This window comes from Cyclopterus lumpus, chromosome 4, assembly GCF_009769545.1.
Source record: "Cyclopterus lumpus isolate fCycLum1 chromosome 4, fCycLum1.pri, whole genome shotgun sequence".
Taxonomy (NCBI): domain Eukaryota; kingdom Metazoa; phylum Chordata; class Actinopteri; order Perciformes; family Cyclopteridae; genus Cyclopterus; species Cyclopterus lumpus.
This window is the reverse complement of record NC_046969.1, coordinates 8,874,171-8,899,719: the sequence shown is the minus strand read 5'-3', so window position 1 is coordinate 8,899,719 and position 25,549 is coordinate 8,874,171. Positions and strand designations below refer to the sequence as shown.

Genomic DNA, 25,549 nt, shown 5'->3' with positions numbered 1-25,549 from the left:
CATTTTCTGAACTGTGCCCACATGCTGTCCACACGTCACTAAAATCCAAACTCAATGCAAACCAGGCCAACCTGGCACGTGGTCTGGCGGATTTGATCCCAATGGGAGCAAGATGCGACCACGGAGCGCATTAGCCACATTTACAACATAGTTGGCAACAATATCAGCATGGCACTCGGAATTGCAATGTCTGTGTGACGGTCAGTCCTGACTGAAATATCTCAACGACAAGATCCCTTTAGCAGCAACAGAACAAACCCTTTCGCAAAATTCTCACCATGCAAGTGCTTCGTTGAGTGTCAAAGTCGAGGAAAGGATACAATCTCCATCTCATACCCAACTACATCTTACTCATAGCACTTTGTAGTTTAACTTTATTGAAGAAATTGTACTTTCTCAATTCTTGTTGTTCTGAGTTTGGACTCATGGTTTAATGCACTTATTGTAAGTCGCTTTGGATAAAAGCGTCAGCTAAATGACATGTAATGTAATGTAACTATCAGTCTGAGGCTTTGGTGGTGCTGAAGGAGAAACCAGAGCTTTATGTTATAGCTGCAGATTCCCATGTCGGGCCATGGCAGTTCTGCTCATTTTAAGAATATCCGTGTAACGTGTCAATCTCTGTTGCCTAACAAATGCACAAGGTCATTTAAGACCTCAGTAGCACTGCCAGTTATGCTTACTACCATTGTATTTATAGAAAGATATTGGGCAGCTCAAGTGCCTCACTGATTAGTGTGCATTTTCCATAATTATTATTAAAGCTATGAACTTGCTTGTGTGTTGTCCCTTCCTTTGATGTTCTTAACTTTGAACTTTCCGCACCTCAAGCCCATCATAAAAGTAAACATAAAAAACTCAAGTTCAAACGTTATCTCAGTTCCAAAAGGAATGGAGACATTTCAAGTTGGAGATATACTTTTGAGATGTTTTTAGGCAGTGTGCAGCAGCTCATGTTGATGCACTTTGATCTGGAGGCAATCAGACAGATTATGTTTAGATGTAAAGATGGTGCAATGCTGTCATAAGTGTATCATGTAGATAAATGACTGGCATAATAAATGTAATTATTTATACCCGCTTCAATTTATTTCCTTTATTCTAGTGTATGTGGCATGCAATAAGGCTCAAGAACTCGCTCGGGGCAGAAACAACGTTATTGTTGTGACAACATGTTGATGAAATTGCCTGATGACTCAAGCTCTGAAAATTCACTGAAAACAGCAGGGACAATCTCCTTTAGCCCGCAAATAGCCAAGTTAACCAAAACAAGGTCACATTAAATGTTATAAGGGTAGGGGAGAGGGAAAACATTTAAAATGCCAGAGGTTCTCTCTCTCTCAAAAAAAACCAACATAACCAGGGACTTGAACTACATATACTGGTTTCTTATACCGCTGAAAATGTGCTCCCTATATGTTTAAAATAGCTGCCATTGGTCCTTTTTAACACGACATTGTATGGACAAGGTCACGTAATGAACAGTTGGCGGCGCTAATACCCGGATGAGGAATTTCACTGCCGTTTATGATGATGAAGAAGAAGAAGAAAAAATAACCGCCTCTCCATGGATACAAGGGACGCCCGAGTGGTCGCTATGCTAGAATGTAACGGCTCGAAGTTGGCATAATTATCAACCCTATTGATGTGAACTTGTAATAACCTATGAAGGGCCTCGAGGTGCATCGTGTGGAGCTAACCTAGCTAGGTTAGCTAACTAACGTTGACTCTCCTGAAGGATGAAGCCGTCCCAAACTGGGCGAGCTACTGCTCAGCCGAGGTGTGAACGTGTAGCTAACATTAGCGTTATGGGTCGACGTGTGTGACGTTATAGTGAGCGTCAGTGTGAGTAAGAGCGTCGGTTCAACGATGTGGAAACAGGGCGGTCGAAGCTCCGCTCTGGACCGAGCTCAGGCGCTGTTGTCCGCTAAGAGGAGCACCAGGGAGGACGCCGAGTCCGTTCGGGGGTCGACGGGAAATGCAGTGAGTCTCGCGCCTCCGCGATCTGGGGCACCGGGGGGGGGATCCCTCGCCATCTCTTACTGTGGGTGATGTTTTAGACACGTGTCATGTCTCCCCGTTTCTCTTCAGGGTGCCGTTGGTGGATCCTTGAAAACCAAACCCGCTTCCTCAAATACACGCCCTGTACTCTCAGACCTGAGTGACCTGTCCTCGGTGAGCTCAGCCCCTGAGCATGGAGGTGACACCACGCTGGGCTTCGCTGCTGCTGCTGCTGGGAAGACCCAGGCAAGAAAGAGGCTCTCGATGCAATAGGACTTTAGAAACTTCGACAGTGGGACGTTTTTTAAAAATCCTATTTGACAACGAGCCTGTTTGTATTTCTTCCGCCAGGGTCTCAGACCTCAGAGCTCTCCGGTTGAAGGAGGGAGCAGGTTCTTGAAGAAAGCTCCACCACCTGCAACCATCAGTGGCCAGTCACCTGTCAGCAAGAGCCAAGTGCAGCAGGTGCCTGAACACATGTACAGGTGAATTGTTTTCTACCACCTGATCAACTGATTTCCAGTCCTAAATATTTACCATCTGCTGCTGAAACTCAATTATTGTGTTGTTCTCCAACTTCACCCCTCTCTCCCTCTCTGGTCAGAAATATGTCATCTTCCCAGCAGGGCTCCCAGACGGCTGCTCTGAGTAAACTGGCTCAGATTGAGAGCCGCATCCGCAGCCGCAAACAGGTTCAGGAAGAGGCCAGGCGGGGGCCAAAACCTGTGGAGAACCAAACCTCGGGCGTGGGAATCTCCCCGCCACCAGCCGCCCAGTCTCTGGAGGCCCCTGTGCCACTCTCAGCACAGTCCAGCAGTGACCAGAGCCTGAAGGGGATCCGTTTCCTCAAGAACAAGGCAGCTGTGACTGTCAACAATATTACTACCGCCACTGCTGCTGCTGCTGCTGCTGGGTTGCCAAAAGGCGGCGACGTTGGTGTCAGGTCCGGGTCCAGAGCTGCTTTGGCAGGTTTGGAGGCAAAGTCGGTGAGAGTGGTGAGTGGTGTCAGTCTGGAAAGTGATGAAGAAGACATGAGGAAACTTCTCGGAGACTCATTGGATTCAGTAGGCGACAGTGTCTTGGTACCAGGGAGACCCTCATCCATGAGAACAGCAGATGAGGTACCTTTCGACTTTGAAGACTGGGCTTTTTTTTGTCACCACATGCCATATTTGTAGTTATTTTTTTATTATGCGTTAAGCTAATAGCATCCTTACACATGGAAGAACTTCTTGACAAAAACTTCCTTTGTAATTGCTCACAAATGGAAGTAAACCGGGCACACAAATGTCCAGAAAACAGAAGCACTGTGGTTGACACACAGTTTTATTCAGTTCAAACCAATACTCTGCTTTTCTCCCTTCCAGATGGTTCACTCCTCACCTCCTCCAGCTGCTGTCCTTCCCTCATCGTCCTCCAATACATCACCACCGCGCTACCCTGCCTCTCCTTCTCCTTTCCGATTCTCCGGTCAGACTCGGGCCCACTTCAGCCCGTCCGTGCTCTCCCCAGCCCCCTCTACTCCCCGTGTCTCCCCATCTCCCAGGGTGGGGAGTCCACAGTGTTCCCTCTCCTCCGTGTCGGGCCGCGGGGACGTGCTGTCTCTGGAGGAGCTCTTCTCTGGCGGGCCCGCCTCCGAAGATACCCACAGTGAGATCAGTACCTCTGAAGGTGAGAGAAGTTCATCGAGGAATCACACGCACATCTGGAAAAGACGGCAATTGAGTGTCTTAGTTATGAAGATCGAAAGTCAAAAGGACTTATAAACAACAGTGTTTTCCTTTTGTATCTACCACTTATACTGTACCTGTATTGTTTATTGATTTCCAAATGCTTTTTTCAATCATGTTTTAATTCCTCGCTCTTTATTTCATGCATACTAGATGGTCAACAAGGTACATGCATCTTCCCTCTGTAGAGTTAGTGATTAGAAAACCTTTTTTGATTTTTATGTAAACTTTAAACATATAGCCATGTCATAATATTTTGATACAGCATTCATTTTCTAGTTTTTACTTACCGGGTGCTGTTCTGTGGGTATAGACTTTCATTTATTTAATTCTGTTATGATCTTATGTTATTGCAGACTACAAGATAAATGTGATGACATTAGACGACCTTGGATTTACTGAGAGAACGCCAGGACAGGAGGTGGGTAACAAAATAAGTTAATAAAGTACATTAAAATAAAGTGAACAATCAGTTGTGTGTACTTCATCATGCTGTCTGAATGTTTGCTATCTTGTATTTATGAAATACATTAAAAATAAAAGGGGACAGAGAAGCAACTTCATTTAAATGTGCGTTGCCTGTTTTTTTCCGGCCACCTGATAGCAGTATAAACGAGCTGCAAACGCCATGTTGAAATAGTATTACATGTTAAGTTGATAGTGTATCTGATGACAAACGGTTGCTTATTTACACACCCAGCAGTCACATTTGTGCCAGTCTGACAAACCCAAGTCCAATATTATCTCTCTGAGCTTGAGCTTGGTCTCCAGCAAATCCCATCATTTTGTTGTTGTTGTTCTTGGAGTTAGTTGTTATTGGAGCTTTTCCACTAATAACAGCTGCCTGCTGCTGGAAAGCAGGGCGATGAGAGAGGTGGGACTGAACCAAAGCAGTTTAGGGAGAGTGTTTAAATGAGTCTTTAGTCCATTAAGAGGCTTCACCTCCCAACCTCCCCTGTTCTCACACAGAGGGGACTGGTTGTACATGGTGAGAGATATTTGCTGTCTGAATGATCACAATAGCCGTTCTTATTCATCCACTAACTAGACGGAAATGTTTCATGAACTATTTGTAAAATGTAGTCTTTTCTCTTTTCATTGGGGATCTGGTTGAATCCCAAGAGCGACTCCACAGACTGATGTGTTTGCTTTCTTCCTGCGGCCTAAACAGAGAGAAGTCAAACACAGCGTCCCTCCTCCCGGATCCCAAAACAGACATCTAGAGCGGCCGCGGTTGAAGGAGAAGAAAGAGGAGCGGCGGTGGCAGGAGGACGACGTGTCGGACTACCAAAGTGACTTTGAGAGCGGTACAGAGCCTGATTACAGCGTCAGCCAGGTTTCAGAGCACCTCCAAGGAGATGGAGAGGAGGCGGTATCAGAGGTCAGAGAGGAGGCTTCACAATCAGATGCGTGCCGTGTGAGGACCGAAGACGAGTACTCGAGCGCTCTTTCAGACACAAGTCGCTCCTGGACCTCAGATCACATTCAAAAATCCGACTCCGGATCCTCAGTATCACCTGAAAGCCGGACATTATCTCGCCAGTCAAGGAGGCGAGCTTCAAGAAAAGTTTTAAAAGAAACGGCAGTACAGACTCAGCCTGATCCTCTGGATTACACATGGCATGCGGGTCAGTCTGCCATACGTGGTGGCATTTGCACATTTGAGACATGTTCGGGCCTGTAAGTCATCGGGATTAATTTGACACGCACGTATGTTATCTCTGGCTCTCCTCCCTTTGCAGGTGTGGCTGCTTTGGGTCCTGCGGTGGGCATGACTTACCTGGATCCCACCCCAGTGGTTGCTCATAGTCTCAGTGCAGAAATGGTGGAAGGTAAGAGACGCAACCAGACAGCAGGAAATACATCAGAATAACACATAGAACGCTGTAGGGCTTTGTGGGGGAGTCTCTTTCAAGTGTATTATGTTGGTAGTAATAGATTAACAATTGTTTTACCTGGACCCAGACGGTGACTAATGGAGAGTATTAAGGTTTGTACAAGGATGTTACATTTCAAGTGATAATCTGGCCGTTGTAGTGGGGCCATTATCCGTTCAAGTATATTTTGATCGGGTGTCTCCATGAAGGCAGAAAAGCCGATCAGATGATGGATTAGTTCTAAATGGAAATATTTTCAATACTCATTTGGCCGCTCTTTAAATTGCTCCGAGAGCGCCACAGCTGGAGTTCCGGGACCAGCTCCCCATCTGCAGCAGTAGTTTTGCCATCTGATCTCTTTTTGCTGCGAGCATATCGGTCGAGAAAACCCACTAATAAATTATTTAAACTGATATAGGCCATGACAAATGAAAATCTGATTAATAATAAAATATGCATCGCATGCTCGCCATCCCTATTGATTTTCCTGCCCTTGTGATACTTTCCGGTGAACATTATTCCACCCGAGCACAAGTTGAATTTTATTTAAAAAGGCTCACATTTTTGCTGACCGGCACAGGGGGGAAAACAAGGTGAGCTAAGCTAGCTCTTTGCCCCCTAAGCATCTCCTGGCTTTAGCTACAGTGTGTGCGTACGTGTGTGTGTACGTGTGTGTGTACGTGTGTGTACATATAAGCAAAGTGTGTTTGAACGCATGCTCTTAACTCTTGAACTTCCTCTCAAACCAACCTTTAACTTGTATGAACTAATGTGTGCCTCCTCTTGCTTAATATTAATGCAGATGATTAAAAGACAGCTGCTATTATAAGTGATGAAATTCTGCTTTAAAAGGTGTGTGCGTGCGTGCGTGCGTGCGTGCGTGCGTGTGCGTGCGTGCGTGCGTGCGCGTGCGTGCGTGCGTGCGTGTGTGCGTGTGTGCGTGTGTGCGTGCGTCTCAGCTCTCAGCATCTCCAACCCAGCTGTATTTGCGCTCAATGAAATGCTGAAACAGCAACTTGCCATGACGAGGCGGTTCATCGAAAGCAGGCGACACCTTCACTCCAGCCTGGTGCAGAGCCTGGGACCCCCGAACTACAGATACACCACGCTGGAGGACACCAAGGAGGTGACGCATGACAACACAGACGCTACACACTGGTGTATAGTCAGCCGGGAATAATCCTGTTCGGTAGATTTTCCCTGCAAAGTTTGTCTCAACGGAGGAATCGCCCGTTACGTCTTCTTTTCCCCATCCTCGTTGGTTGAATGTCCAATTTGTGACATCACCATATTCATCACTGAGGGATGAGACATTTATTGCACACAGCTTTTCCTGCTGTTGCTGACTGATGTAGTTGCCATTCAGAACAGGGGACAATCAGTATCATGACAGAAGTCATTCTTAAGATTTGTTTCCATTAAATTGTAATAATTATCTAAATGTGGCTTGTTGAAACCGGTTGCTAATACATCATTTTGTCCTTTCCACAGTACATCCGCAAGCACAGACCTCCCCAACTGAAAATGGAGGAAGCCTTAGAAGAGGTGCTGCAGGGATGAGACTACCATCATATCTGACCTCTGGTGCTGAATGTCCCCAATTACTGGACAGCAGACACATCTCCTCTTGTTAAAATGTTTTTATAAATAAAATCCTATTTTTTCTAACATTGAAGCATTACTACAGACATTTGCAAAAATATTATCTTTGGTATTTTAAAAGGTTACTAAAGATGTTTATCTGTGCATTCTGAAAAACAAAAGTCACCGTCTGCATTACAACACACTGTATTTATAGTTTAGGACACCACATGGATTCCTTCATAAATAAGCAACTATTTAAATAAAGATGCCTGCAAGTGAAGTAACAAAATGTTTATTTTAAAAATAACATGTACGTAGTATGTATACAGTCATAACAGATGTTTCAGTCTTCATCACGATAACTTGACATTTGAATGAAAAGAGCAGGTTTTGACATGATCCAAAGACAAACTCCAGGAACATGTATTAGTGACGTGGTGTTGAAGGCACAAGTTCAGGTTGCAGTGCGAGTGGTCAGTAGGGGTCGTTAAATGGGTAGTGAGGATGTCCTGCATCCCTGGGAACTCGTTCTCCCTCCACCTGCAACATCCAAACCAAAAGTGAATGAGTCTCTCTCTCTCTCTCATGATGTGTTCATGTTCATTGGTTAAACCGGGCCTTTTCCAAATCAAGTCGGGTGCTTTCCCTCTTACACAATCACCGCTTTGGCTTTCCACCAAACTGTTTGAGAAGGGCTTGTCCACGGCAAGGCTTTCTCGGCCAATACTGACATTTTAAAATTTGAGTTACAAGAGGACTGTAAAAATGAAACGTCACATTAGTTGAAGAGAGCGAGTACATTAAGCCCACTCACTTGGATCATTGGTACGATGTAGCGCCAGCCTCTGTTCAGGGCCGTAATATTCTTCATTTCCTCTGCTTCAAGGGTGAAGTCAAACACCTTGACGACAAACACCGTGAGAACACATCACAACATAGTTGCTATGGTAAACTAGAGTTGCTCCACGAACATAGCTTCTCCTGCATTATTAGCTTTTAAGTACTTGCAAGCCAAAAAAATAAAAAGGAACCTTAATGAGAGTCACATTAAGAAAGCTTTTAAGAAAGAAATAAAATATATATATATATATATATATATATATATATATATTTTTTTTTTTTTTTTTTAATAGCCTCATGTTTGGAAATGCCCGACTCATATTTTACTTCACCTGCATGTTCTCTTTGATACGGGACTCCGTCACACTCTTGGGGATCGTCACCACTCCTCGCTGTGTCTGCCACCTGCAAAACACAGCAGACTTGTGTTGAAATGTACTTCCAACATCTCAGCTGTATTTGGAAAATACCTAGAAGTAAGGCGCACAGGATTTCCGGTAGTTAGGCTATGACATGCAAAGAACTGCTGACATGTTCTCGCTTTCTCCTGCATGCTGATAATACTGCTGTTGGGTTTACGGCTCGTTGCATGAGCCCCAAGTGGCCAAAACATGTATTGCAGCGTGTTTAACCTTGTATTTCTGAACCAAAGCGCCAATGTAATCTATGTATTTGAACTGCTCACGGCTTTTGATACAATAAATACTTTTATATATTAAACCATGATGGCACAGCTATTTTTCTACTTTGGTTGCCTTCGCTAACAACTCTAAAACCATGAGACATGGAATCGCTTTTAAAATGCTAAATACTGACAGACACCTAATAAAAACAGCAATAATTGGCTGATGATGTAAAACTGCAAAACCAAAGCGATATTGAGTAAAGCAGATAGATGCATAGGTGATCACAAACGTAGATGGTTACGCACTAGGGTGCAATCTGATCAGTCAAGTGAGGAGTAGAATCACCTCAGAATAATCTGAGCTGGGGACTTTTTATATTTCTCTGCGAGGGCGGCCATCACCGGCTCCTGAAGCACGACGGGTTCGTCTGGATGTTTCCAGGCCCGGTCAGGAGAGCCCAGAGGGCTGTAGGCCGTCAGCACCAGGCCCCGGTCCCGACAGTGGGCCAGCAGCTCCACCTGAGTCAGATACGGGTGGCTCTCTACCTGCCCAACCAAAACACAGAGATACCAGTGTCATCTGTGGCTCTCCCAACAGGAGGCGCTCACACCTAGTCATCGCCACAAACACCCTGTACCTGCAGGACCGTGGGTTTGATGCTGGCGACAGACAGGACGTCATCTATCTGCCGGCTGTTGAAGTTGGACAGGCCGATAGATCGGACGAGGCCCTTCTCTACCAGCTTCTCCATGGAAGCCCAGGTCAGCTTGTAGTCTATGTCGTCATACAGCAAGGTGCCGTCCTCCTTTTTGGGGAAGGGAGCATCTCCTTGTCTGGGAGATAAAAAAGTGCCACAAGAGCCACATTTCAAACTAGTGAAAACAAACTGTAGTTTGGCTTCCGATTAAATTCCTTAAAAAAAAAATTAAAAAAAATACTGAAATCTGCCGTCTTGGAATAAAGATACAGCAAGTGAATTAGCTCGTTATGCAGAGAAAACAAAAGGGCTTTTTTCTCAGGAAGACAAGTTAATCATCTCATCATTATTAGAGCTTGGTGGAGGTGGAGCTCACTGAAAGGCGTAGGGCCAGTGGATGAGGTAGAGGTCCAGGTACTCCAGCTTCAGGTCCTTCAGGGTCTTGAGGAGGGCCGGCTCCACGTCCTCTGGGTGATGCTGGTTATTCCACAGCTTGGATGTGACAAACACGTCCTCTCTTCTCAGGACCTGGTTCACAGACGGCACACGTCAGGTCAGGTTTGACATACCTTGTGCTGCTCATGCAACTCGGTGAAGCTGTTCTACCTTGCCGGGGCCGAAGGTCTCCTGCAGGCCTTCGCCAATCTCCACCTCGTTGCCGTAGATTGTTGCACAGTCGATGTGGCGATACCCAGCCTCCAATGCCCAAATAACTGCTTGTTTCACCTGCAACAGTGGCAAAACAGGACAACTGTTGTTTGGCAAAACAGTAGGACATAGATGCATAGGTCTCTGTCAAACCTATGTATTTACAAGTATACAAATATAGATGTACTTCTGCAGTTGGATAGAGAATGAGGGAAAGTGGGACTCAATGTGCAGAGACAGAGAGCAGCTATGCGTTAGCGTTCATCTGTAGCAATAAATATTATTAAGAAGTACTACTTTTCAAACTTTTTTTTTTTTTGGAAAGAGGATTACAAGTGCAGCCTCTACCTTTCCTGGCTCACTCTTCCACGTCCCCAGTCCAAGGAGGGGCATCTTCCGCCCCGTGTTGAGAACTGCAAAGTCATTCATGCCTCTCACAAGCACCTGGAAAGGACGAGGAGAGCGTGGTTCAGTCAGTGAGGGGAGCTGCTGGGCGTACCCCGATGTTCAAAGCTGCTGGGCGTACCCCGATGTTCAAAGCTGCTGGGCGTACCCCGATGTTCAAAGCTGCTGGGCGTACCCCGATGTTCAAAGCTGCTGGGCGTACCCCGATGTTCAAAGCTGCTGGGCGTACCCCGATGTTCAAAGCTGCTGGGCGTACCCCGATGTTCAAAGCAGCAGATGTATATACAGTAAAAGTATCCCAACATGAAGCTATTAAGAGACTACAACATATATTAGCTATTATATTATGTCAAATTTGATTATTCATCATTGAAGAAGCTTACATTTTTTACAAAAAGAAAAAAATATATATCTGGGTTTAGAAGGAAGTCTCAAATGATACGTATTTTTTTGCATACATGCTTTCCTCTAAAAGTTAAAAATCAAAAGAACGTACTGACTTCCTTTATCTTTGACGCATGTCTCTGCTGCACTTTGATTCACTTCATTAATGCATTCAAACATTTAATTCCGTTTTGGCTCTTTCATTGTAGTCAGCTTCAACTGATTCTATTTTCATCTCTAATGCGCTGTGTGCATTTCCTTGATTTATGGAAAACACCCTGTTTGCAGAACAGAGATCCCCACATTTTGGATTGCAATGCAAATGAGTTTGCACTCTGCCCACTTAGACTAATGAGGAACATCCATATCTCCAAACCAACACACACTATACACACACACACACACACGTTTCCTTTGATATGAACCAGAACCACAGTGACGTGTGGCTCCACTGGGACGACAGACAGACATCTTCCAGATCTTTCCTAAAACCCAGAGCTCTTGTCCGCTGATTTCCTGGAAAGTCACGCGCAACGCGCCACACCTCGGCGACTGCTCGCGACACCTTCAGAACGTCAACGCTCGCGCATTAAAATGTGGCAAAACGTTTGCGACATGACACAACTGACGTCTGATAATATATTAATAACCGGTCATCACATCATTAAAAATAATTATTGAGCTAGAAAACAACACAAAACTGCCAGTACAAACCAAGACGCCGCTTAATGCTCCCGATTAAAAAAAAATGACAGCTAGCTAGTTTTTATCTTTCTCCTGAAACAGACACCTGCACGAGACGTGTCATTACTCCCCCGCCCTCGTGTGCGGGTCAGCCGACCCACTCACCCGCTTGCTGCCCGCGTCTGAACACAAACGACGGGTCGTCCGCTGGAGAACCCGACAAATGAAGGACTGCATGACGGGGTTCAGCTGAGTGGAGCGCGTGACGTGACACGAGCGCTCAACTCTCCGGTCCGACTCACCGTTTCAAGACGTCTAAAAGTGCGGCTTCGAACAAGGACCTCTTCTCGTGGTCCCCCGGAGCAGGACAGGTACGCAGGAGGACTGTTTAGCTGCCAAACGTTCAAAAACACCACCTCATTTTTGTTGACGTTTCCCTTTCCGGGATGCCGATTCCTCCGTTTCCGGTGAAAAGCACTTCCCAGACCTGATGAGCAGATAGCAGAGAAGGGTTTTAACTGAAGGTGGAGATACTTGTGTTGGTGGGTTCCTCGACTACACGAGCTGAAGCACTCTCTATAAGTCACATGTCTTGAAAGGACCTTGTTGCAGAGTTATAAGTAATTGGAGACATATGTGCTGAAGATAACTTAAGTGCTGTGTTGTATAATACTGTATAAGCTTATCTTAGTTAAGCACGAGGTTTGACTTTTTTCATGCGATGGCATTGGATTTAAGTGCATTTATTTATGATGGAGATGGTTTGTGTCAGAAGGGCTGCAGCGGCGATGGTCGCGGAGGCTAAAACTCGGGCATGGGAGGAGTTCGGGGAGGCCATGGAGAAGGACTTTCGGTTGGCCTCAAGGAAGTTCTGGCAAACCATCCGACGGCTCAGGAAGGGAAAGCAGGGTCTACCCCAGGCTGTTCTCAGCAGGGGGGTGGGAACTGCTGACCCGGACTGGGGACATCGTCGGGCGGTGGAAAGATCACTTTGAGGAACTCCTAAACCCGGCCAACATGTCCCCCGGAGAGGGGGCAGCGCCGGAAGACTTTGGGGTGGATTCACCCATATCCCTGGCAGAGGTCGCTAAGGTAGTCAAAAAGCTCCTTGGTGAAAAGGCGCCAGGGGTGGATGAGATCCGCCCTGAGATGCTGAAAGCGCTGGACATTGTTGGGCTGTCTTGGTTGACACGCCTTTTCAGTGTTGCATGGGGGTCGGGAACAGTGCCCATGGACTGGCAGACCGGGGTGGTGGTTCCCATCTTCAAGAAGGGGGACCGGAGAGTGTGCTCGAACTATCGTGGTATCACACTGCTCAGCCTCCCGGGAAAAGCTTATGCCAGGGTGCTGGAGAGGAGGCTCCGACCGCTTGTCGAACCTCAGATTCAAGACGAACAGTGCGGATTCCGTCCCGGTCGTGGAACAGTGGACCAGCTCTTTACCCTCGCAAGATTACTGGAGGGGTCCTGGGAGTTTGCCCAACCAGTTTACATGTGCTTTGTAGACCTGGAGAAGGCTTTCGACCGGGTCCCTCTGGGGTTTTTGTGGGGGGTGCTGCGGGAGTATGGGGTGCCGGACCCGTTGGCACGGGCCATCCGGTCTCTGTACGCCTGCAGTAGGAGCTGTGTTCGTCTCATCGGTAGTAAGTCAGACACGTTCCCGGTGGGTGTTGGCCTCCGCCAGGGCTGCCCTTTATCACCGGTCCTGTTCGTGACCTTCATGGACAGGATATCTAGGCGCAGCCAGGGGGCGGAGAGGATCCGGTTCGGGAGTCTCGGGATCGCCTCTCTGCTGTTTGCGGATGATGTGGTCCTGTTTGCCTCCTCGGACCGTGACCTCCAGCATTCACTGGGGCGTTTTGCAGCCGAGTGCGAAGCGGCAGGGATGAGAGTTAGCACCTCCAAATCTGAGGCCATGGTGCTCTGCCGGAAACCGGCGGATTGCTCCCTGGGGGCAAACTGCCTACCCCAAGCGAAGGAGTTCAAGTATCTCGGGGTCTTGTTCACGAGTGAGGGTGGAGCGGGAGATCGACAGGCGGATCGGTGCGGCTGCAGCAGTAAAACAGGCGTTGTACCGGTCCGTCTTGGTGAAGAGGGAGCTGAGCCAGAAGGCAAAGCTCTCCATTTACTGGTCGGTCTACGTTCCAACCCTCACCTATGGTCACGAACTCTGGGTCGTGACCGAAAGAACGAGATCTCGGATACAAGCGGCCGAAATGAGCTTCCTCCGTAGGGTGGCCGGGCTCAGCCTTAGAGATAGGGTAAGGAGCTCGGACATCAGGGGGGAGCTTGGAGTCGAGTCGCTGCTCCTTCATGTCGAAAGGAGTCAGCTGAGGTGGTTCGGGCATCTAGTCAGGATGCCTCCTGGACGCCTCCCATTAGAGGTTTTACGGGCACGTCCAACTGGTAGGAGGCCCCGGGGAAGACCGAGGACACGCTGGAGGGATTATATCTCCCGGCTGGCCTTGGAACGCCTCGGGATCCCCCAGAATGAGCTGGAAAGTGTTGCGGGTGAGAGGGAAGCCTGGGTCGGCCTGCTGAACCTGCTGCCACAGCGACCCGACCCCGGATAAGCGGGTGATAATGGATGGATGGATAGATGGTTTGTGTCAGGTTAAGGAGATTGTTAGGTTTAATAACTCAGGGCCACTGTGTTCTAGATCTTGGTTTGATCAGTTTTAACACAAGTTTTTAAGTAATTCATAGATTGCAATAGAGGATGCTTGTTGATACCATGGCTAACATTTTAATCTCCGATCAATGAAAGCAGCCAAAATTGAAGAAAAAAAACAACATCTTGATGGCTTGAAAATAGTTTTTTGCTGTTTTGGTTTTGTGGCACAATATGGCATTCACTACATGGCTGAGGTCTTGTTGTCTCAACATGATCATATGTATATAGTATAGGATAGGATCGAGTATTTTACCTGTATATATTATACATATAATGTGCATTAGTTACCACATAAATGTAAGCCATAGTCACACGTGAGCAGGCACACACAATACATGTAGATAGAAAAAGCAGCTTTGTGTGTTTCATTTTCTCAAAGAAACAGAGCAAGCGGAGTTTGAATAGAAGACAATTTCATGTGTAAAACCCTGAAAGGAAGAGAAACAAATGTTAAGGTGTTGATGGAAACAACATATATTGTGAGCATCCTCACCGCCAGGGGGCAGACTGCGGGAAAAGATGCACCGCAAATCTACAGGGAGGAAAACAGACCCGGAAGTAAGATTAATAACAACAACCTGAGTAGCAACTTGGGCGAAACTTGACTGCAGTCAAAACATTTTATTATTTTTTTTTTTTTTAGTTTATTGTATTCGATACAGATTCCATATTATGAGGGAGCATTTAGCGACGTGGTTTGCGTTTGTGCTGAAACTCAACGGCTAGTTTAGTTTAGCTACGTGAGCTAACTTGTTATCCGATTAGCGTGACTTCCTTCTGACCCAGTAAGCTAACGGTGTCATGCTGCGCTCAGGTACTGTGGTCACAGGGCTGCGGGTGTAGCGGGCCTGTCTGTCCGCTGTCACGTCCTGGTAGTTTGTATGTGGCGCTGACGAAGCCCCGCTTTGCTCGCAATGCTCCTGCAGCTGCTCCCTCCTTTCAACTAACCTAGCGGGCTCCTCTCCTCCTCCTCCTCCTCCTCCTCTCCGTCGTCTTCCGTTACCTGATGGCTCACTGCGGCTCCTCCGAGCCGAGTGCGGAGGCCCAGGCACCGCGTCCCGACGGCAACAAGCCGCCACAGGGCAGCGTGGACCAGAGCATGAAGCCGGTGCTGTTCGAGATCTTCGGTGAGATCTGGACCGTCCAGTCACGGCTCGGACAGGGAGTCTCGGCCTCGGTGTACCGGGTCAGCTCGGGCAGAGCCACCGCCACCGCCGCGGTCAAGGAGTTTCAGGCCGACACGCAGGGAGGAGATTACGGGTATCACAAGGAGAGGTCCGTGCTGGAGGACATCCAGGGACATAAAAACATCGGTAACAACATGGTTTTTACAGGTTGACATGGACATTAAATGTAATTTCCTCTTATTAGCTCACCGATAAACAGCTTTGATGCCAGACTCTGTGATGTTGGCTTCTGTTTTCCAACCCTTATGTGTCGTTTGTGTCTTTTACAAAGAGCTAATGCCAAATTCCGTTTACAAATCTATCAATGTAATAGGAACTCAGACCATTTACAAATAGTTATAGTCTGCTTTGTAATTCTGCATATGATAACCCACGAAACATGACTTGTCTGACTGCTCTGTAAAACTATTTAAGAAGACATGAAACTGTTACTGGCAATATCCTGTGGTCAATGGCATTGCCTTGTAGGAGGATTGTATTTTCTTAAACGTGATATCATTTCACTAGTACAGGACTCGCTTTTTGTAATGACATAGTCTTTCTTCCGCCAGTGACGCTGTACGGGGTGTTCACCAACCACAGCTGCATGGGTGTTGCCACCCGCTGCCTTCTGTTGGAGCTCTTGGATGTCAGCGTGTCTGATCTGTTGGTGAGAAGCAGCATTGGTACCCAGGGTGCCAGGTAAGTGATGTCCCTGCTTCCAATAAAAGAAAAGGAAATACATGAGATGTGTCTTGGCCTGGATATGATACAGGCTGCATGTGGCCTTCACAAATTAAAGATTGCCTCACAACTATAGTAAAGTTAATATAATGAATGACGGTGAGTGCTTGAGCTCTGTTTAAAGTCACGGTATGATATTTGTCGGCAGACCCCAGCAGGGCCACTCCATGTGGCTTGTCCAGCACTGTGCCAGAGACCTCCTGGAGGCTCTCGCCTTCCTCCACAGGGAAGGCTACGTCCACGCCGACCTCAAGCCACGCAACATTCTCTGGAGTGCTGACGACGAGTGCTTCAAGCTCATCGACTTCGGCCTCAGTTTCAAAGAGGGGAACCAGGTGGGCGTGCCAGGGGAATTGAAGGTCAGTAAAAGTGTAGTCGAGTATTGGAGTTCTAACTCGCCCCCTGCATCACCCCCTCCAGGATGTCAAGTACATCCAGACAGATGGGTATCGCGCTCCAGAGGCCGAGCTGCAGAACAGCCTCGCTCAGGCCGGCGTGGAGGTGGACTCGGGCTGCACGGCCGCCGTGGACATGTATAGCCTGGGCATCGTCCTGCTGGAGATGTTCTCAGGAATCAAACTCAAAGACACCATCCGCTCGCAGAAGTGGAAGGTATGACAACGCTCTGCTCATGGTGTATTGGCGATATTGATTTAATTGAATCAGACAGACACTCTCAAAATGTTTCAAATGTACATACAAATGTTTCACTCCAGCATGAAAAGATTTGATTGTCTTTAGAAACCTTTAATTGTCACTGAAGATTAATCAGTTTGAAAAATATTATAAGGCAAGGCAAGTTTATTTATATAGCACAATTCAGACACAAGGCCACTCAAAGTGCTTTACAGGGGCAAGATTAGAATACATAAAACACATTATAAAACATTTAGAAGCGAATAAAAGAAGCGAATAACAAAAAATGAAAACTCGATTTAAACAAATAAAAGAAGCAAATAAAATGCAAATTGCAGGTTAAAATGGAAACAAAAAAGTCTTCAGACTCGATTTAAAAGAACTGAGAGTTGTAGCAGACCTCAAGTTCTCTGGGAGTTTGTTCCAGATTGTTGGTGCATAATAACTAAAAGCTGCTTCTCCTTGTTTAGTCCTAACTCTAGGGACTGTAAGTAGACCTGTCCCAGACGACCTAAGGGCTCTGGACGGTTCATAACTTATCAGCATATCAGTAATGTATTTTGGCCCTAAACCATTTAGTGCTTTATAAACCAACATCAGTATTTTGAAATCAATTCTTTGAGTGACTGGAAGCCAGTGTAAAGACCTCAGAACTGGGGTAATGTGATCTACTTTTTTGGTCCTAGTGAGGACTCGAGCAGCAGCGTTCTGAATTAGCTGAAGCTGTCTGATAGATTTTTTTGGAAGGCCAGCAAGGACACTGTTACAGTAGTTAAGTCTACTAAAGATAAATGCATGGACAAGTTTTTCTAAATCTTGCTGAGACATAAGCCCTTTAATTCTTGATATGTTTTTTAGGTGGTAGAAGGCTGATTTATTAATTGATTTTATGTGTTTCTTGAAATTCAAGTCGGAGTCTACAACAACACCAAGATTTCTGGCTTGTATAACATACAACTATGTTTTAAATCGTAAACGCATATTATTGCATGTTTAAACGAAGTAGCGAGGGCAAATATCCGTTTTTATCAAATAAGAAACCATCAAAAGTTGACACTTTTGAAATTAATTAAACGAATAAAGGAAGTTTCAATCATGAAAAGTTGATTGAAGCAGATTCTTGATTGCAAAAGAAAAAAACAAACGTGTTTCTCTCCTTTAGGATAACAGTGCCGCCATTGTTGACCATCTTTTTGCCAGTAACAGTGTGGTGTGCCCTGCCATCCCTGTCTATCACCTCAGAGACCTTATCAAAAGGTAAGTTCTCACACAAAGCTTTAAATTCAGACCGCTTGGATATGACTGTAATGCTACTTACTGTAAAGTAAGTAGCACAATATTATATATAATATTATTATATATAATATTATTATATAACACAATATTGTCTCGTACACTAATAGTCATTTTGATACTTTGTGTCTGCAGCATGCTTCTCAATGACCCAAAGCAGAGATGCACCGCTGAAACCGCCCTGCTGAACCCATTCTTCAGTATTCCCTTTGGTATGTGTCAATATGTGAGACATCCCCCAAGATGAACAAATCTATGAGTGTACCACATTTACCATAGAGACATTTTGGATACGGGAGCTGCCGTCTTGAGATTTTGACATTTTCTTTTTGCATTGTCGAGGTCACACCCGCCTGAGCCAATCGCGAGCCTAGCACGGCCACGGCTCCTTAGCGTGAGCCACTTAGTTGCTACGTTAGCTCCATGATAGCCGTTTGGCTAGAAAGACACAACAATTAACCACAATATCTCTATAAATATATTTATGATCAATCTGGTGCATGTTCTACTACACAGGCTGGTGATCTGTATTCGGGATCTCCTCTCAATGCTCCTGCTCGACGTACATCTTCTCAGCCTCCGACTTTGCGGCCGCTATTACTTCACTCAAAGAAGCTGTCAATCATGACAGCACCCCCTCCCCCCTTTTTTTGTAGCATCAATTAACTCATTAAAACCTACCATTTGAAAAATAACAATTGAACATGCATCAGCTTGATAAGAACTACCTGCAATGATAGAAACCATCTTTGGGTAAATTTATATTTGATGTTTGGTCCATGTCCCATCAGCTTCCATGGAGGGGGCGGGGTTTATGACCTATACTGCAGCCAGCCACAAGGGAGTGATGAAGATCTTTTGACTTTGATGTCGTCCGTCTTAATATATTTTCCTGTGTGTGTGTGTGTGTCAGCTCCTCACATTGAGGACCTGGTTCTGCTGCCCACTCCTGTCCTGCGTCTGCTTAACCTGATTGATGACAGCCATTTGCACAACGAGGAAGAGTATGAAGGTACAACACTCTGTCTTTACATCATGAAATTACTTAGTGCATTTCTAAGTTGTTTTCCTGTTCATTTCAAGTGGTAAAAGTAAGTCAAGAGGTCTGTCATTGTTTTTCCCAGACATCCTGGAAGACATGAAAGAGGAGTGCCAGAAGTATGGCTCAGTGGTTTCTCTGCTCATCCCCAAGGAGAACCCGGGGAAAGGACAGGTTAGACTGTTTTTCAGTAAGCCAGTGATCTTCAGAAGTGTTTCATTTAAACACAAAAATGTGAGCAGTTATAGGACATTCTCAGAGTAAGAAATAACATTTACACTTACTGTAATCACAGAGACCCTCAACTGGGTTTCAGGTGTTTAGACTTCATGAGGTGGTAGCACATCACACTTTATGAAGGCTCTTGCACATCATTGTGCTTTTAAAGTACGAAGAAAACTATTATTATATTATATATTTTTAACTCAGGTGGAATTTAAAGACACTGATGATTTTAGCAGTTTTATTCTGTACAACTACCCTTGCTACACCAATTATATGGTCTCTCTGTTTACTTTTTCCTTACTCAATTTCCCCCAATGTCCACTGGGTGCAGCGGCATGGCAGTTCTCTGGTGCAGGAGACGATCCACTTGGAATTGTATATCAATGCTTGTATTTAACAACAATTAGCTTCATTGGTACATTTCATTTGTTAGCGATGTTGTCTCAACATATTTATAGCAAAACAAATTATTCTTGTTTGTAGCGAGTGAGAAGAAAAATAACGAGGTATTCGTGTGAGTGGGTCAACCAGTTAAAGTTGACTTATTTTACCGTACTTTTGTAACATTACTTACCGCTTGTAACGTAACAAGCGTACTTATTTGAACCCAAACCACCATCTTTGTCTAAACCTAAACCTAACATAAAAAAAAGAAATACCTCTGTTGGAAGTTTATTTGGAAAAGACGCAATGCATCCAAATAAGCAAAGGGCCACGGACCAAGCCGTTGTTACCTGACGAGTTGGGAGTGAGAATGCGTTGCCGCATGCAGTGGACATCTGGGGTTACGCACACGTTCAAGTCACTCGCGCACTAATCCATCAACATGTCTTGTGTGTGGCCATCAGGTGTTTGTAGAGTATGCCAACTCCAGCGACTCCAAAGAGGCACAGAGGCTGCTGACGGGCCGCACCTTTGACGGGAAGTTTGTCGTGGCCACCTTCTACCCTCTCAGCGCCTACAAGAGGGGGTACTTGTACCAGACTGTGCAGTGAAGTCCTCAAGCTCAATTTACACCTCTGCCCTTGTTTGCATGAAAGAACACAACCGTATAGCCCACCACGGGGTCCATCGTCTTCTCCCTTTGGGGTTAATGGTTCTGCATGTCATTCATGTAGAACTCAACCGTCATTTCTGCTGCCTCCAGTCTGCACTACTCTTAACGGAGCCAGAGGTCTGCGGTCTGGGCACAGCAGCTCCTGTTCTAGATACATTTAACGCTCATTCATTCAAAGAAATGACCACCCTGAAAGAATGAATAATGAATGAATGACAATAATAAGGACGAGTGAAAGCCTTTATCAAATGAAGCCTCTATCGAAAGATTGTGAGCGAGACGTGTGTATGTGATTAGAGACATGTAGCAGGAGGACCCCAGCGAGTTCTGTGTTTGGACTGCAACATTGAAAGGGCACAGGAACAATTACATGTGTTTGAGTACGTGCTGGAAATGATCAGATACTAATTGTCCAGCATTTACACACTTTAATTTAACCTTGCAGTCGCAGTGGGTAGTTGGTGTATAGTATTCAGAGTTCCATAGAGCTACAGTAGCAGTGTACATGAAAGGAGTAGTTTTAAGCCACCTTAACATTTGTGGCGTCATTATAATATAGTCTGTAGAAAATTGGGACACTCCTGGTGGAGGTTGGTGCAGTTTACACGTTGCTTTCTTCAAATCCTACACATAGCGACTGTAGCTCTATGCATGTTCCCCAAAATGCTGGACATAGTATCGTTTCGTACTTCTGTCAGTTTACGAAAAATGTAACCATATGCACGACAGAGTATGGTTATATAATGTTACCTTGTATTATTACATCAGGTCAACAGAACAGCACTATTTGTTGCAGTGGAAAGTTGAACCAGAAACCAGAAGGTTTCGTTCTCTTGGTTCCATCTTTTGATACTAGTCAATATCTAATATCTATATCTAGTACCCATGAAGCCCACTGTGTCACACTGAAACCTCAGATGATTTAATACATTCAAGCTAGCTACCCAAGATGCTGCTGTAACACCAGGTTGTGCTCCACCTGCATGTCTCTATTCCTCAAGTAGCCCACGATGCAGACGCCTGAGAGCAGACGCCTGAGAGCAGACGCCTGAGAGCAGACATATTCATCTCTGTAGGCGTGTTCATGAAGCTTTTCCACTACATTCTTGTCAAAGCCACACTAAGTGATCTTTACTGAACAGACTGCAGTGTTTTTCTAATGGCTGCAGAACGTGCTAAACTGTTGCTAGTAACAACTAAATACAAAGAAATGCTGTGCTACATGTTAGCATCAACTGCTTAGCATTTTGCCGTACTGTTTACCATTTAGCAAACAGGCAAAGTCAATGTAACTGTCGCACTATTGGAGATGCGTCATGACACTAATAATAATAATAATAATAATAATAATATTGATTTAAAAAAAAAAATGTATTAGCACCTTTACAAACAGGGTTTACAAAGTGTTTTAACAGACACACGCAAAGCAAAATGAAGACACAAGGTAATTTAACAACAGAAGGCCAAACAGCGAGGCCAAAAACACGCAAGACAAAAACTCAAATTTCAACAAACAATAAGTTATTTCTTCTCTAAAACGTCCACCGTCTTGCGTTCCAGTCGGGTGTGTTCAGATTGTTTCATGTTGCAGGGCACAAATAAACATAGATCCCTGCTCTGTCTGGAGAGGTAATGTGATTTGAGTATGTGGGAGAAACTTCCTGTTCCTATAAAATATGATATTTAAAGCTTAATGGTATATAAATCTTCCTATTTCTGAGACCTATTTTTTTCTTAAATAATGTTTTTTTTGCGTCCCCTCACAGAAAATATATTTAATCAGAGTTGGGGGTAAAAAAAAAAAACAACAACATATTTTTCTACCACCATTTTTGTGTATGTGCCTGAAATGTGAATTCCAAAGTTTCCACAAGAGAGCGTCGCTGGCCTAAAAAAAACCTTGATTCGAAACTCCAACCACTCGACTAGACTGCACTTATGAATCAGCGATCTGTGGAACGCCAGTGAGATGGTGACTTTGTGTGTGTGTGTGTGTGTGTGTGTGTGTGTGTACTTTACGTTATCAAATGAACAAGTATGGACCTTAAACTCTGCAGAGTGCAGTGAGGAGGATTCGGGCAGTTGTTGGTGTTACTGCGTGAGTTTAGACTTTAATAATTAGAGGAGCTGTGATGGTGAGTTTGTGTTAAACTGATCTCAGGCCTGCCTGGTTTCTGGGGTTCTCTCACCACTCGTTACTGAAAGCTTAAATCCCTTTTGGAGAGAAAACCACGACGGCTAATAACGCGTAAAAGCACAGCTGTTTATCTTATGCAACAGACTTTATTGACATGAATCCACTATTTGTAGCCACACTGCCGTCGTTAAATAATGCACTGCTGCAGGATCAGTTCATAACTGGCTCAGTCACCTCTTGTGTCACATACTGTAGCTCGTTAAGCATTCATTAGTATAAGAAATAGCTTCTGCAAATGACTTCCTTTATTTCATTCAAATATATATTGTGGCGACCCGCCGACCTCAAAGATACAATATGAAGTTGTTTGCTGCATGCCGATCCTGTTTGGGGCACGGGAGCACATTTTAGTAATTTAGTCCTGAAGCTCCAGCATATGAAAAAGCAGCTGTTTTTGTGTTTGTTATCAATGCTTATCTTTTTGTGTGTGTGATTTGAATGGTTGTGGAATTTGTCTCTTTTTAGCAAATGATATCACACTGAAAGGAGTTCTTCACTCGTGGTGTGTGTGTGTTTTCGTTCCAGATGAAGTGTGTGCGATGCAGGTGTTCTCCCTACTAATGTGATATTATTGGACTAACACTGTGTGCACTTAGTTAAACTCACTCTTACACTCAACCATGAAGGGACGTCAACACACTCAGGTCGGACCTGATTTCAACATTTAAATGGAGCAGCTTTGTGAGATTATCAGACATGTTTTCTACCCATTGAGGACAAAATGCAAGCTAATGCTCAATTAATCAGTTATTTTGTATTAATTACTAGAATAAATAGTTGAATAGTTGGGCTCTGGTTATCACATTTTCCCAGAGCCCAAAGTGACGTCTTGAAACGTACTGATCTAAAACAGTGGGGTAGGGGAACTGGAGACTTCAAAAGGATGCAGACTGAGGCGTAAGGCCTTCTCTGAATCATAACTCAAATCTTGACATCCAACAAATAAAGCCCATCACAAATAAACGTCCCTAAATGCACTTAGAAATCATAGAAAAGAGACGCAACTACAGAACCTTGACAAGAATGGTCATGTTTTAAAGTTTGCTTCAGTCGTTTGTAATTCTGTTGGTACATCGCAAACAGGAACCGCAGAGAGCTCGCTCAAAACGTCACTTCCTGTTTGAGCATGATTATCATGAGGGCGAGGGTCTGATATAAAACTAAATTATATTATCTTATCAGTTAACTAAATGTTGCAGCGCTAATAAAGTTATTCAAATGCTCACCAAGAAAAAAAACACCAATATTGGCACAAGACTGTTTCCATGAATGTTATTGTGAGCGAATACGATATCCTAAAAAAATTAAAAAAAAGAGTGTAGCTTCAAATATGTTGGTGCTCAAACTTCCTGGTTGGCGTTAAATGTTGTTGACGTCACAGCCGATTCAAAGAGGCGCTGCTGGGAGTCAACCGGCGACCAGAGGCCTCCGTCCTGGAAGGATTCAGAGCGTACGGGCTTGCCGACACGGCGGCAAAACCCCAGTGCTATGTTGGTGGTGGTGGTGGTGTTGTTGTTGTTGTTGTTGTCTTTCCCATTGACGCTGCATTACAGGATGTCTCGTGGTGAAGTCTTACCTTTTCAGTCACTTCTATTTGGGGCTCACCAATGAGAAACTTTGACTGTGTTTATCTTCCATTTCCTGTCATCTAAGAAGACTTCTTTTGTCTTCGCTGCTCAGAGTGGTTTCCTTGTGCACTGACAGAGATTCAGGGTCTTTAATTTCATTGCACCGAGCTCTAGGCCAGACTTTGATACACTCTCAGCGTGTGTGTGTGTGTGTGGGGAGTTGCGGTATTAAGTTATAGTTTTTGGAGGCAGTGTTTATAAGTCCGTCTGAGGCCGATATGTAACATTGTGTGTCAGTCTATTTTGTTTTCCATTAGTGTGTGTGTGTGTGTGTGTGTGTGTGTGTGTGTGTGTGTGTGTGTGTGTGTGTGTGTGTGTGTGTGTGTGTGTGTGTTATAGCTGAAGCGCTGTATGCCTTTTTGCTTGCAATCTCAATATTGAAATCACAAGGACAAATGTGAGTGAGACAGTGCATGTATGCAAGAGTGTACCCAGCTATTTATACTGTGACGTCTATGTTATCCATTCCTATTAACGAAGCACACATTATTTAGTCTTTACAGCACAGAATATGAAACGATAAAACATGACGACAATTAATCAAACGCGCTTCCTTCCGCTCAACGGAGCGAGACATCACTTTCCAACTCGCGGTTTCATCAAGTCACAGAGACGACGCTTTCAACCGTTTGCCAATAAGTACAATCGCTCCACAGCTCGTCTTCTTTGAGCTCTTCTTAATGTGATGTTCTCTCAATTTAAAGCGCCATTCATCGATTTGATTTTGCGGGCCGTTAAAGCAAAACAACAAATATACTTGATGCGCTGTAGAAGTGAGATATGCAGTTAGGTAATAATTCTCTGTGGTTTTGGCTCAAAGAATGACCTCTTCCACATTACACATTGTTCTTGGCCCATTGTTAGTGTACAAATATGAATTAGTACAGCTTTAAATGTCGTTGAATAACTCAGAAACAATGTTTTAAACCCACATCTGACCGCACTGCTATTAGCTAACAGAAACCAAAATGATTCGATGAGGAGGGACACAATCTTTTTTGGGTTTGAGGTTGTTTTTTTTCTTTTTTTCTTTGCACCAGTTTGGTTGAGAGGCCGTTTTGACACTCGAGGATGTTCCGGAGAACAGTGATCCGTTTGAAGAAGTGTGATGATTGATTCGGCCAATTAAATTCTCATGATTCTCCTCAATAAAGCATTAAAATATACAGAGTTCATGTTCATTTCCTGTCCCACAAGTCAAAGTGAAGTGAAAGCAAAATGATAACGCTTAAAGAACGCACAACGTGAGACGGTATGAAACTGAGGCAGTCCATGCTTTACTGCCTTCCACTTGAGTTATAAATCTATATCTCATAATAAAAAAATGGTGATTGACTTGTCTGGTGTTTTTGGCTCAATGATTGACTGAGGGAACAATATGTATATTCTTGTTCAGGTGACACAACTAGGTAATA

General features: G+C 44.8%; 3 protein-coding genes across 4 annotated transcripts; 2 read left to right on the top strand and 1 right to left on the bottom strand.

Moving 5' to 3' along the window:
• The first annotated feature begins 1,512 nt into the window (after positions 1-1,512).
• Positions 1,513-8,226, top strand: c4h19orf44 (chromosome 4 C19orf44 homolog). Its single transcript, XM_034530717.1, has 10 exons — positions 1,513-1,983; positions 2,092-2,247; positions 2,353-2,486; positions 2,606-3,122; positions 3,369-3,672; positions 4,088-4,152; positions 4,903-5,359; positions 5,474-5,563; positions 6,568-6,734; positions 7,100-8,226. The coding sequence occupies exons 1-10, from the start codon at positions 1,870-1,872 to the stop codon at positions 7,166-7,168; spliced, it is 2,073 nt and encodes a 690-aa protein (XP_034386608.1). The 5' UTR covers positions 1,513-1,869; the 3' UTR covers positions 7,169-8,226.
• On the bottom strand, positions 7,469-11,954 carry akr1a1b (aldo-keto reductase family 1, member A1b (aldehyde reductase)). Of its 2 annotated transcripts, none has more exons than XM_034530720.1 (9): positions 11,779-11,954; positions 10,352-10,447; positions 9,962-10,081; positions 9,732-9,883; positions 9,296-9,491; positions 9,004-9,203; positions 8,365-8,437; positions 8,007-8,093; positions 7,469-7,732 (listed from the first exon to the last, which is right to left on the bottom strand). In XM_034530720.1, exons 2-9 carry the CDS (start codon positions 10,430-10,432, stop codon positions 7,667-7,669), a joined length of 975 nt encoding a protein of 324 aa, XP_034386611.1. In that variant the 5' UTR covers positions 10,433-10,447; positions 11,779-11,954; the 3' UTR covers positions 7,469-7,666. The 2 variants fall into 2 exon arrangements, with proteins under 2 accessions (XP_034386611.1, XP_034386610.1); XM_034530719.1 differs by lacking the exon at positions 11,779-11,954 and adding an exon at positions 11,642-11,772.
• Positions 11,955-14,006: 2,052 nt separating this feature from the next.
• Positions 14,007-25,300, top strand: uhmk1 (U2AF homology motif (UHM) kinase 1). The gene is made up of 9 exons (XM_034530669.1): positions 14,007-15,462; positions 15,888-16,017; positions 16,208-16,394; positions 16,480-16,671; positions 17,858-17,952; positions 18,124-18,200; positions 18,902-19,000; positions 19,113-19,201; positions 20,101-25,300. The coding sequence occupies exons 1-9, from the start codon at positions 15,156-15,158 to the stop codon at positions 20,245-20,247; spliced, it is 1,323 nt and encodes a 440-aa protein (XP_034386560.1). The 5' UTR covers positions 14,007-15,155; the 3' UTR covers positions 20,248-25,300.
• The last annotated feature ends 249 nt before the right edge of the window (positions 25,301-25,549 follow it).